This window comes from Natrix helvetica, assembly GCF_964273705.1.
Source record: "Natrix helvetica genome assembly, chromosome: 1".
Lineage (NCBI taxonomy): Eukaryota > Metazoa > Chordata > Lepidosauria > Squamata > Natricidae > Natrix > Natrix helvetica.
In genome coordinates this window covers 8,041,801-8,054,113 of record NC_138548.1, presented here as the reverse complement: position 1 = coordinate 8,054,113, position 12,313 = coordinate 8,041,801, and the positions used below count along the sequence as shown (strand labels likewise).

Sequence of the window (12,313 nt, the reverse complement as noted above, 5' to 3'; positions counted from 1 at the left end):
GGCAGCCCATTAACGGTTCCCTCCACGGGTTCCGCCACCCTCCCAGTGCGCCCATTTAGAGCTCAGCTATTCATTTTGCGCATTACTTGCAAGCTTATGCTACGTTCTGAGCAACTTTGCAGCACGGGGAAAGTGTGGGGTTATAATGTTAGGTTCCGTTTCTTCTCCAAGACAGTGCCGCACCGTATCTCCTAAAACTTCCAAATGCAGCTGGGGAATTTATTATTAAGATCGAAATATAGGAAAGCCACTGTGGTAAACAGACTTTAAGGTTAATTCATCCTTACGAACTGTGGGCCACACCAAGCGCACAACACAGCCATTCCCCCTCCTCCTCTCTCTTCGGTTTCACGTTCGCATTCGTTGATCAACATTTAAAATGCAAAGGGAAATTCAAAAAAGGAAAAGAAAACTAGGAGGAAGGAGAGGGAAAAAGAGAAATATTGTGTAAAGAGGGAAAAGGAAAGGAAAAGGCATCGGTTTCCAACTCTATTTAGCACAATAGAAGGTAACAACATCGCAACCTCAACTTTTTGCTTTTACACAACAGTACATTTCTGTAACAACAAGCCTATCTCATTAGTAAAAACAAAATTGAAGTTTCTTCTCTTTCTTTTTTTCATTGCAAGCACAAAATCCAGAAGCAATTTCCAAACAGAAACGAAGTTAAATATATTCTTTTGTTTGGATAAAAGAATCCATTTGACCCTCCCTGCTTCTCCTTGCTATGTGGAATAATAATTAAGATCAAAATATGGAACCCACCGCAGTAAAGAGGCTTTAATGTGAATCCACCCTTACAACTGTGAGCAATACAAGCACATAAACGCAGCCATCTCCCTTCTCCTATCTCACAATCTTATTTGGAGCATTGATAGATTTGGAGAAAGCAGGATCCGTTCTCATACAAATTAGTTTAAACTCTCTGGCTCTCTCGCTCTGTAAAGACCAGTGGCTACAGACACGTGTATGTGTTAAATCTATGGAATCAAATTACCGTAGCAACTGGTTGCTGTTGTCACAAGCAGAGCTGAGAGGCTAGGATAAGACTGGGTTCCGAAAAATATTACACTAATCCTTAAGAAAATTATGACCTTCTCAATTGTCCTTTTAATCAAAATGGGATTTTAGCAGAATTAGGAGCTCGGCTACATCTTCTGAAATAAGAAGAGTACATTTTCAATCTTCTGGGCTTGTTTTTTGTTTTTTTTTAATATCCCATGTAACATCTGTAACATTAACTAATTTCGATATAGTGCAATCCTGGTTTTGCTAGCTAACTCCTTACCAAGGGGAAAAGCTTACGTTCATCCCTGATGGAGGTGAGATATACAGCAGGCGATCCAGATTAATGTGGGATGGCTTAGTCAGCAATTTCCAGGTATAAAACTATAGAAAGCCAAGTGGCAGTAAATGCCACTCTTGTTTTTAATGAAAAGGAGGACTAGGGGAGTGACATGATAGCAGTCTTCCAATATTTGAGGGGTTGCCACAAAGAAGAGGGAGTCAAGCTATTCTCCAAGGCACCTGAGGGCAGAACAAGAAGCAATGGGTGGAAACTAATCAAGGAGAGAAGCAACTTGGAACTGAGGAGAAACTTCCTGACAGAACAATTAATCAGTGGAACAAAAGTTGCCTCCAGAAGTTGTGAATGCCCCAACACTGGAAGTCTTTATGAAGATGTTGGATAGCCATTTGTCTGAAACGGTATAGGGTTTCCTGCCTAGGCAGGGGGTTGGACTAGAAGACCTCCAAGGTCCCTTCCAGCTCTGCTATTGTACTGTATTGAGTAGAGGGAGTCAAGCTATTCTCCCAAGCCCCCGAGGGCAGGACAAGAAGCAATGGGTGGAAACTAACCAAGGAGAGAAGCAACCTGGAATTAAGGAGAAATTTCCTGATAGTGAAGACAATTAAGCAGTGGAAGGCACTGGGGTTTTGTCTCTTTTTACATACTAATGCCTGACGGTGAACCTATGGCACATGTGCCGGAAGTGGCACACAGAGCCGTCTCTCCGGGCACACAAGCTGTCGCCCGTTGCTCTGCTGGGTTCCGGCACACCAGCCAGCTGGTCTTAACGCAAGCGGGAGCGCCAGAAACCGGAAGGCAAGCTGCCCGATGTGCATGCGCGTGCTGGGAAAATGATCTTCCGGTTTCCGGTGCATGCATGCGCACCAGCCACCTGGTCTTCTGGGTTCTGGCACATGCACACATGAAGACCAGCTGGTCATCGCGCATGCGTGCACTGGAAACCAGAAGGTCATCTACCTGGCGTGCGCATGCGCACCGGGTGGCTACTCTTCTAGTTTCTGGCATGTGCATGTGCACTCCTGTTTTGGCACTTTGTGCCGAAAAGGTTCTCCAACACTATACTAGTGGCTTTCCCTATGTGCGTAGTGGTGGTTCCTAGCTTAGGCTGTTGTTTACTGTTTGAGTAAAACGTATACTAAACCCTACTCCTGTCTAGCACTGATGACATTATCTAGTTGGGTTATGAAACGTCTGCCAGAAAACACCCAAGCTCAGGGAACACCAAGGACCTCACCGTTCAATCCTGAACGACAAATATTCTCTTCTAGGAAAGGGCTCCTATTTTTCTCCAAATACAACATCCTCATCCACTTCCAGATCGATCAACTAGTAGCAAAACCACCTATCTTGAGCAAATGATTCCGATACAGTACATTCACTTCCAAAAACAAAGGGAGGTGGACAGCAAAAGAAATCATATCCCCCAGATTCGGTTTAACCCAAGACTTCCAAACCCTATTTTGAAACACAACATACCGCCTTTACCTCTTCTTATGGGCAATCGGGATTTATGGAGATTTTTACGCTGGCGGAAATGCCGGTTTTTGTAAAAGCTTGACATATGACCAAGAGAAAATGGTATGAATAAAAAAATTGGTTTGCAGCTCTCATTTTCCAGTCACTGGTTTTCAATATGTTATTTCTATTTGGTGCAATGTCGCCGGAGGGAATGGCTTCCTAAGAGACGGGCGTGATGCTTTCTTTCATCCGGACACCTCCTGTATTTTTTCTATTTATTTGACATTGAAGGGGCAGCTCAATAACTAACTGCCTGCCTTTTTATTGTTCATTCCCCCCACCCCCAAAAAAGAAAATAGTCAGTTAGGTAAGAGTCAGGAGTTAGGCTTCACCCATGGTCTGTATCTCATGGCTACTGAAAATCAAGAAGGGAAAATGCAGCTGTTTAGAGAACACGTATTATGAGTAGTCCTTGACCTGCAACATTTCATTTAGTGACCGTTGGAAGTTACAATGGCACTGAGAAAAGTGACTTATGACCACTTTTCACACTTATGGCTGTTGCAGCATCCCCGTGGTCATGTGATCCAAATCCAGAATCCTGGCAACTGGTTCATATTTATGGCGGTTGCTGGAGTCATGGGATCCAACTTTTGTGACCTTCTGACAAGCAAAGTCAACGGGGAAGGCAGATTCACTCAACCACCGCGTTGGTAACAACTGCAGTGACTCACTCAACAACTGTGGCGAGAAAGGTGGCAAAATGAGTCAAAACTCACTTAACTCTCTCGCTTAGCAATGGAAATTTTGGGCTCAGCTGTGGTCGTAAGTCAAGGACTACCTATAGTTAATAGCGATTCTGTTTAGCCCGAGTCAAAGTGCTAGTCTTAAACATTGTAAATGGCCCTGGGCCTCATTTCATAAAGAAGAAGAAGAAGAAGCTTCCATTGAGGTCTATATTATAAAAATATGGCATAAGCTCTTTTAAGTGAGTCTTCTGCTATTTCTCCTTGGCGCTCACTTTATCTTGATTTTTTTGAAGAATAGAGAAGTCAGGTGTAATAGAACAGCTACTCAGAGTTATATTCTTAACAACTGTTAAGAAGGCAAAAGGGCACTAAGACAAAAGTCTATGCGTGACGGAAGAAAATTGAAACCTATTGAATTTAAGACAGATAAATTATCATCCTTTTGATAGAAGCGTTTCACTTGTAAGTAATTTTTTCCCAAGCAGAAATTCAGGACTGCTCCCAGTAAAAATACTGTGTATTAAACCAGTGGCCCCCAAACTTTTGGGCACCAGGGACCGGTTCCATGGGGAAACTGTTTCCCACAGATCCGGCTTCATCTGCGCACGTGTGGAAGTGTGTGAAACCATTCTCTTCCCCCGGTCCATGGGGAAAATGGTTTATTTCATTTTTATTTATTTTAGTTTGTCAAACATGTAAAAGATAACAGGTGTAAGTATAAACATAAATATGAACACAGTCAATGGGTACGAATCAATGTAGACCAGTGTTTCTCAAACTTGGCGACTTTAAGTCCTGTGGACTTCAACTCCCAGAATTCTGGGAGTTGAAGTCCACAGGACTTAAAGTCACCAAGTTTGAGAAAAACTGATGTAGACAGTAGGGCAGGGACGGTAGGCGCACTGGTGCGCTTATCCACGCCCCCTTTACGGACCTCCTAGGAATGGGGTGAGGTCAACAGTAGGCAGTCCTAGGTTAAAATTATGGTCAGTTTTCCACTGACCAGGGAGAATGGTTTTATGTCTTACGACACATGGACACATGAAGCTGGGGACCCCTGTATTTAAACTGTGGGGGTTTTCCCCAATTATTGGCTGGATTAGCACAATGCCATAAAGTTCTCAAAGTTTTCTTCACCAAGGTAAAAGGTAAAGGTTCCCCTCGCATCTACAGTGGGGCAAAAAAGTATTTAGTCAGCCACCAATTGTGCAAGTTCTCCCACTTAAAAAGATGAGAGAGGCCTGTAATTGGCATCATAGGTAGACCTCAACCATGAGAGACAAAATGTAAAAAAAAAGACCAAACAATCACATTGGCTGATTTGGAAATAATTTATTTGCAAATTATGCTGGAAAATAAGTATTTGGTCACCTACAAACAAGCAAGATTTCTGGCTCTCACAGACCTGTACCTTCTTCTTTAGGAGGCTCCTCTGTCCTGCACTCATTACCTGTATCAATGGCACCCATTCGAACTTGTCATCAGTATAAAAGACACCTGTCCACAACCTCAAACAGTCACACTCCAAACTCCACTATGGTGAAGACCAAAGAGCTGTCAAAGGACACCAGAAACAAAATTGTAGACCTGCACCAGGCTGGGAAGACTGAACCTGCAATAGGCAAGCAGCTTGGTGTGAACAAATCAATTGTGGGAGCAATAATTAGAAAATGGAAGACATACAAGACCACTGATAATCTCCCTCGATCTGGGGCTCCACGCAAGATCTCACCCCGTGGGCTCAAAATGATCCCAAGAACGGCGAGCAAAAATCCCAGGATCACACGGGGGGACCTAGTGAATGACCTGCAGAGAGCTTGGACCAACGCAACAAAGGCTACCATCAGTAACACACTACGCCGCCAGGGACTCAGATCCTGCAGTGCCAGACGTGTCCCCCTGCTTAAGTCAGTCCATGTCCGGGCCCATCTGAAGTTTGCTAGAGAGCATTTGAATGATCCGGAAGAGGATTGGGAGAATGTCATATGGTCAGATGAAACCAAAATAGAATTGTTTGGTAGAAACACAACTCGTCGTGTTTGGAGGAGAGAGAATGCTGAGTTGCATCCAAAGAACACCATACCTACTGTGAAGCACGGGGGTGGCAACATCATGCTTTGGGGCTGTTTTTCTGCAAAGGGACTAGGACGACTGATCCGTGTACAGGACAGAATGAATGGGGCCATGTATTGTGAGATTTTGAGTGCAAACCTCCTTCCATCAGCAAGGGCATTGAAGATGAAACGTGGCTGGGTCTTTTAACATGACAATGATTCCAAACATACTGCCCGGGCAATAAAGGAGTGGCTTCGTAAGAAGGTCCTGGAGTGGCCTAGCCAGTCTCCAGATCTCAACCCCATAGAAAACCTTTGGAGGGAGTTGAAAGTCCGTGTTGCCCAGCGACAGCCCCAAAACATCACTGCTTTAGAGGAGATCTGCATGGAGGAATGGGCCAACATACCAGCAACAGTATGTGCCAACCTTGTGAAGACTTACAGAAAACGTTTGACCTCTGTCATTGCCAACAAAGGATATATAACGAAATATTGAGATGAACTTTTGATACTGACCAAATACTTATTTTCCAGCATAATTTGCAAATAAATTCTTTCCAAATCAGCCAATGTGATTGTTTGGTCTTTTTTTTTACATTTTGTCTCTCACAGTTGAGGTCTACCTATGATGCCAATTACAGGCCTCTCTCATCTTTTTAAGTGGGAGAACTTGCACAATTGGTGGTTGACTAAATACTTTTTTGCCCCACTGTAGGTGCTAGTCTTTCCCAACTCTAGGGGGCGGTACTCATCTCCGTTTCAAAGCCGAAGAGCCAGCACTGTCTGAAGACGTCTCTGTGGTCTTGTGGCCGGCATGACTCAACGCCGAAGCTGCATGGAGCACTGTTACCTTCCCACCAAAGGTGGTCCCTGTTTTTCTACTTGCATTTCTTACGTGCTTTCGAACTGCTAGGTTGGCAGAAGCTGGGACAAGTCACGGGAGCTCACTCTGTTATGCGGCGCTAGGGAGTCAAACTGCTGAACTGCCGACCTTTCTGATCGACAAGCTCAGTGTCTTAAATAACTTTAAATAACTTTGATTTAAAAATAACTTTAAATAACTTTTGTGGCCACGAACCCCCAAGTCTTAGCTGAAGATTGAAATCATATTTTCTTCAAGCCTTTGCAGACCCCTTTTAATGACATCAGACCCTTCCGCGGATCACAGGTTAAAAACACCTTTAAACTATAAGGCTTAGGAGAGAAACCACAATGGCTAACTTTAGAAGGCAGGATATGTGAACTGGTCACAGAGTACCACAATGGATGCCCCTCACACAGAAGCGATCACAATCATCACACACAGCTTCAGGCATATTCTCAGCTTACGTAGCATCAAATCTTGCATAACATTATTGATTCATTGGCCCCCAATTAGTCCTTGAGCAGGCGCCCAAAGTCAACCCCTTTGATGTGTGGAATGATCTTACCTTTGGCCAGTCTTTCCAGCCTCTTGCCGTGTTCTGGAGGTATAGCATACCTGGCAAAGGAAAGGAAAACTCATCAGAAAAATTAAGCCTAGAATTTCAGCTCCCAAATCGATTCATTAGGAATCTATTGGCGGAAGTTTGTTCACTGCCCTTCACAACCCACCAGCCAAAGTTTTCCCCTATCAAAACATCTCCTCCCTTCTCTAATCATTATTTCAAACATGAGTAAGATAATAAGAGAGTTGGGAGGGACCCTGGGAGGATATTCTAGTCCAGCCCCCTGCCTAAGCAGGAAACCCTACACCACCTCAGAGAAATGGCTGACTAAACTAAAAATTAGAAAGGGGACAAACAATGGACGATTAGAATTTAATATAAATCCGTGTATTACTATTAGAACTACAGTATATAAGTCTGTTAAACATAACTAATATGATTGTTAATATTTTATTCGTAGTAAAAGGAGTGACATTTAGAATATGGAGATTGGCATAAAAATAACATACTGAAATATTGAATAATCAAAAATGAAAGATTATAGTTCAACAATATATGTGTATTATTACTAAAACTCTGTAAGATTGTCAACTGTATTAAATATGAAGAATATTGTTTTATTTGTACTAAAATGTAAGACATTCCGGTGCCACACTGTTCACACAACGATATGTTTGTAAAAAAAATTTTTTTAAAAACTTTTTTTTAAAAAAAGAGAGAGAAATGGCTGTCTAGTCTCTTCTTAACAATCTCCAATGTTGGAGCACAAACAATTTCTGGAGGCAAGTTGTTCCAATGACTAATTGTTCTAACTGTTAGGAAATTTGTCCTTATTTTGAGGTTGCTTCTCTCCTTGAATAGTTTCCATCCGTTGCTTCGTGTCCTGCCTTCTGGTACTTTAGAAAATAAGATGGACCCCTCTTCTTTGTGGCAGCCCCTGAGATATTGGAACACCAGATCCTGCAGTTATCTTAAACCCCACGGGATCATGGAAGATTAACCTCTCGTTCGGAGCCCCACTTTCCCAAACAAGGAGCAAAGAAAGCGAAGGGGGCGGCTAAACTGTTATAGCAGTGTGAAAAAGACATTCTGCCACTGAATGCATCAGCTCAGAAAATCCCGTTTCAGGGTGAAGAAAATCCGTATTGGGCACTCTGAAGTTATTCTCTATTTCCTCTTGAAAATCCCAAATGAAGGAAAGAAACACAGACGTAGAGGTTCCAACATGTGTTTATCCCACATACACATCAATGAGTTTATCTATTTAAATGTTTTAAATAAATAAACAACATCCCCTGTCCTCCCGAGGAAGCCTGGACATGATGAGTGACGAGAACACGGTCCACTAGAGTTTAGAAGACTATGCCCCTGTAGAAAGCACTCAAACTTTGATCACCTGACTTGGTTGTCTTCTTGCAAACATTTCATGACCCAACTAGGGAACATCATCAGTGCTAGAAGGATCTAAGGAACTTAGATCACATGACTGGGGGGATGGGTGTGATACAACAGCCAAAACTTTGAGGACCAGTTGTAATTACCATCCATTCAGCAGCCCTGTCACTCTGAACGGTCGCTGAACAAATGGTTATTAGAAAAGGCCTCTCTGTGCATGTATGGGCTTCCCTTGTCAAGCTCTTGTGGGGGTGGCCTGGTGCTCTCTGAGCTTGGTTATTTTCTTTCAGACGTTTCATTACCAAACTAGGTAACATCATCAGATACAATCAAGTTCAGAAAGCACCAAGAACTCCACAGTCTCCTCCTCCTCCTCCCTCCGCAAACCCCATTGCCTTTGCAGCACAGACAGTGGTGGGTTTCTACCGGATCGCACCGGATCGTGCGAACCGGTTGAAGAATGAACCCGGAAGTAATTTCCGGCCCCGCCCCCTTGGCGTTTTTTTTTTGCATCGGGGCTGACTCCCCGCCGCCACTGCTGTTCCTTGTCTTCTGGCCCGTTTCCCAACTGGCCTTTCCTCGCTTGGAGGGCTTTGGAGGGAAGCTTCTGCAGAAGCCCGGGTGAGTGACAACAAGTTCCCGCCGTTACGAAGTCTCGGAGGCTGTAATTTTCTGAGCTGTGCGCGCGCGCCTGTTTTCCACGGCGTGGAGCAGCAGCGAGGCTCTGCGAGGCCGGCAATGACTCAGGATGCCATCCGGGAAGACGAGGAACGCGAGGGGGGACCGTTGACAGCCTCCGCAATCATCGCTCGCCTCGCAGAGCCTCGCTGCTGCTCCACGCCGTGGAAAACAAGCGCGCGCGCACAGCTCAGAAAATTACAGCCTCCGAGGCTCAGAACGCTTCGGAGGGAAGCTTCTGCAGAAGCCCGGGTGAGTGACAACAAGTTCCCGCCGTTACGAAGTCTCGGAGGCTGTAATTTTCTGAGCTGTGCGCGCGCGCCTGTTTTCCACGGCGTGGAGCAGCAACGAGGCTCTGCGAGGCGAGCGATGATTGCGGAGGCCGTCAACGGTCCCCCCTCACGTTCCTCGTCTTCCCGGATGGCATTTGGAGTGATTGCCGGCCACACAAACCTCGCTGCTGCTCCACGCCGTGGAAAACAAGCGCGCGCGCACAGCTCAGAAAATTACAGCCTCCGAGGCTCAGAACGCTTCGGAGGGAAGCTTCTGCAGAAGCCCGGGTGAGTGACAACAAGTTCCCGCCGTTACGAAGTCTCGGAGGCTGTAATTTTCTGAGCTGTGCGCGCGCGCCTGTTTTCCACGGCGTGGAGCAGCAACGAGGCTCTGCGAGGCGAGCGATGATTGCGGAGGCCGTCAACGGTCCCCCCTCACGTTCCTCGTCTTCCCGGATGGCATTTGGAGTGATTGCCGGCCACACAAACCTCGCTGCTGCTCCACGCCGTGGAAAAAAAGCGGGCGCGCACAGCTCAGAAAATTACAGCCTCCGAGGCTCAGAACGCTTCGGAGGGAAGCTTCTGCAGAAGCCCGGGTGAGTGACAACAAGTTCCCGCCGTTACGAAGTCTCGGAGGCTGTAATTTTCTGAGCTGTGCGCGCGCGCCTGTTTTCCACGGCGTGGAGCAGCAACGAGGCTCTGCGAGGCGAGCGATGATTGCGGAGGCCGTCAACGGTCCCCCCTCACGTTCCTCGTCTTCCCGGATGGCATTTGGAGTGATTGCCGGCCACACAAACCTCGCTGCTGCTCCACGCCGTGGAAAAAAAGCGGGCGCGCACAGCTCAGAAAATTACAGCCTCCGAGGCTTCGTAACGGTGGGAACTTGTTGTCACTCGGCCGGGCTTATGCAGAAGCTTCCCTCCAAAGCCCTCCAAGCGAGGAAAGGCCAGTTGGAAAAGGGGCTTTGCTCCTGCTCCGGGCTGGAGGCTTCCCTCCGAAGTCTTAGGATGTTCTGAGGAGCCCCTCAAGGAAAAACGCCGCTGCCAGGTAGTTAAAAGTACCTCTCTGATTCTGTCAGACTCTGTCAGTCTCTCTCTGATTCCCTCTCTCACTCCCTCTCTGTTCCTCTCTCTCTCTGTCTGTCTGTCTCACTCACACACACACACTGTGGTCACCTTGTTGAGTGTTCCAATCACATTTGAAACACTCAACAACTGGCTTGCATTTATGGTATTTTGCAGCATTCTGCAGTCATAGGACCAAAATATATGGTTAAAAGCATATATTTTGGTCCTATGACTGCAGAATGCTGCAAAATACCATAAATGCAAGCCAGTTGTTGAGTGTTTCAAATGTGATTGGAACACTCAACAAGGTGACCACAGTGTGTGTGTGTGAGTGAGACAGACAGACAGACAGAGAGAGGGAGTGAGGGAGGGAATCAGAGAGACTGACAGACACACACACACACACACACACAGAGACAGAGAGGGGGAGGGAGGGAGAGAAAGATAGAGAGACACACACAGAGTGAGTGATTAAGTGAATGAGTGAGAGACAGACACACCCACATACACAGAGTGACAGAGAGAGAGGAAGGGAGGGGAGAGAGACAGAGGGAGAGACAGAGACAGACACACACACACACACACATACACACAGAGTGAGTGAGAGACAGACAGACACACACACACAGAGTGACAGAGATGGGGGAAGGAGGAGAGAGAGACAGAGATACAGAGAGAGAGACAGACAGATAGACACCCAGAGAAAATGACAGAGGGAGACAGAGAGGGAGAGAGAGAGAAAGAGCCAGAGAGAGAGAAAAAAAGAAAAAGAAAAAAAGAAAGTGGGAGAGAGAGATGAAAGAAAGAAAGAAAAAGAACTTATGACCACAATTGAGCCCAAAATTTTGGTTGCTAAGCAAGAGCATCGTTAAGTGAGTTTCACCACATTTTCCAAGTTAGCCATGCCCACCTGGTCACATGACTGCCAAGCCACTCCCACCAGGTCACATGGCCGGCAAGCCACTCCCACAAAGGAGGCCACACCCACAGAGTAGGTTCCAAAAAAATTTGAAACCCACCACTGAGCACAGATGATGTTGCACATGGGCTTGGTGGTGCTAGATGGATCAGTGCTAGAAGAGTGTGTGGAGTTTGCTCTGTTTACATACTGTACATATGGCTTGTCCTGATGATGTTACATAGTTGGGCAGTGAAACCATGAAGCTCAGAAAGCACCAAGGACGACCTCTTCCTCCTCCCTCTCCTTCTCTTCCTCTTCCTCCTCATCATCCCTCTCCTCCTCTTCCTCCTCCCTCTCCATCTCTTCCTCTTCCTCCTCTCCTTCCCTTTCTCCTCCTCCTCTCCTCTCTTCCTCTCCTTTTCTCTTCCTCCTCTCCTTCCTCTTCCTCTTCTCTTCCTCCTCCTCTCCTCAAACCCCACTCTCTTCTAGCACTGGCGACATTACTCAATTGGGCCATGAACCATCTGCAAGAAGACCACTAAGCTCAGAGAGCTCCACCCTGAGCTACAAATCTTCTCTTCTATTGGTAAGTTCCTGAGTTTCCCATAGGAGAAGCCTCTTTCATTGACAGCTACAAAGACTCTTGAAACAAAGATCTTTTTTTAAAAAAAAAAAAAAGATATATCCCAATCTTTCTATAGATCAAAGTGATGTTTTTCCTCTGAAGCGATCAGCAAACTCATGCGCTAATGTTAAATGGGCGATCCAGAAAGAAAATATGGACAGAAAAGGAGCGCTGGGACATTACTTTTAACTTCTCTTTGTTTTGCTTGCCTTGAATTTTAATTTTTTAAAAGCCATTTTTCACTAACATAAAGCAAATAAAACAATGAATAAATTAGTCCAGATCCAAGCCCTTCTTCTGGTGGATTAGCAAGAAAGGAGCTATCCTATTTCTTCTGGGAATGTGTTGAAAGTTTGGGGCGCATTCACTGTTAGGAGG

The 12,313-nt window shown here is 45.6% G+C and overlaps 1 protein-coding gene across 2 annotated transcripts in view; it reads right to left on the bottom strand.

The window, feature by feature from the left end:
* KDM4B (lysine demethylase 4B) overlaps positions 1-12,313 on the bottom strand; it is a 250,925-nt gene that overhangs the window by 135,899 nt on the left and 102,713 nt on the right. For both annotated transcript variants that reach the window (XM_081941246.1, XM_081941247.1), the window contains exon 7: positions 7,001-7,050. In XM_081941246.1, the coding sequence (XP_081797372.1) occupies positions 7,001-7,050 (50 nt within the window). The remainder of the gene's footprint in view (positions 1-7,000; positions 7,051-12,313) is intronic.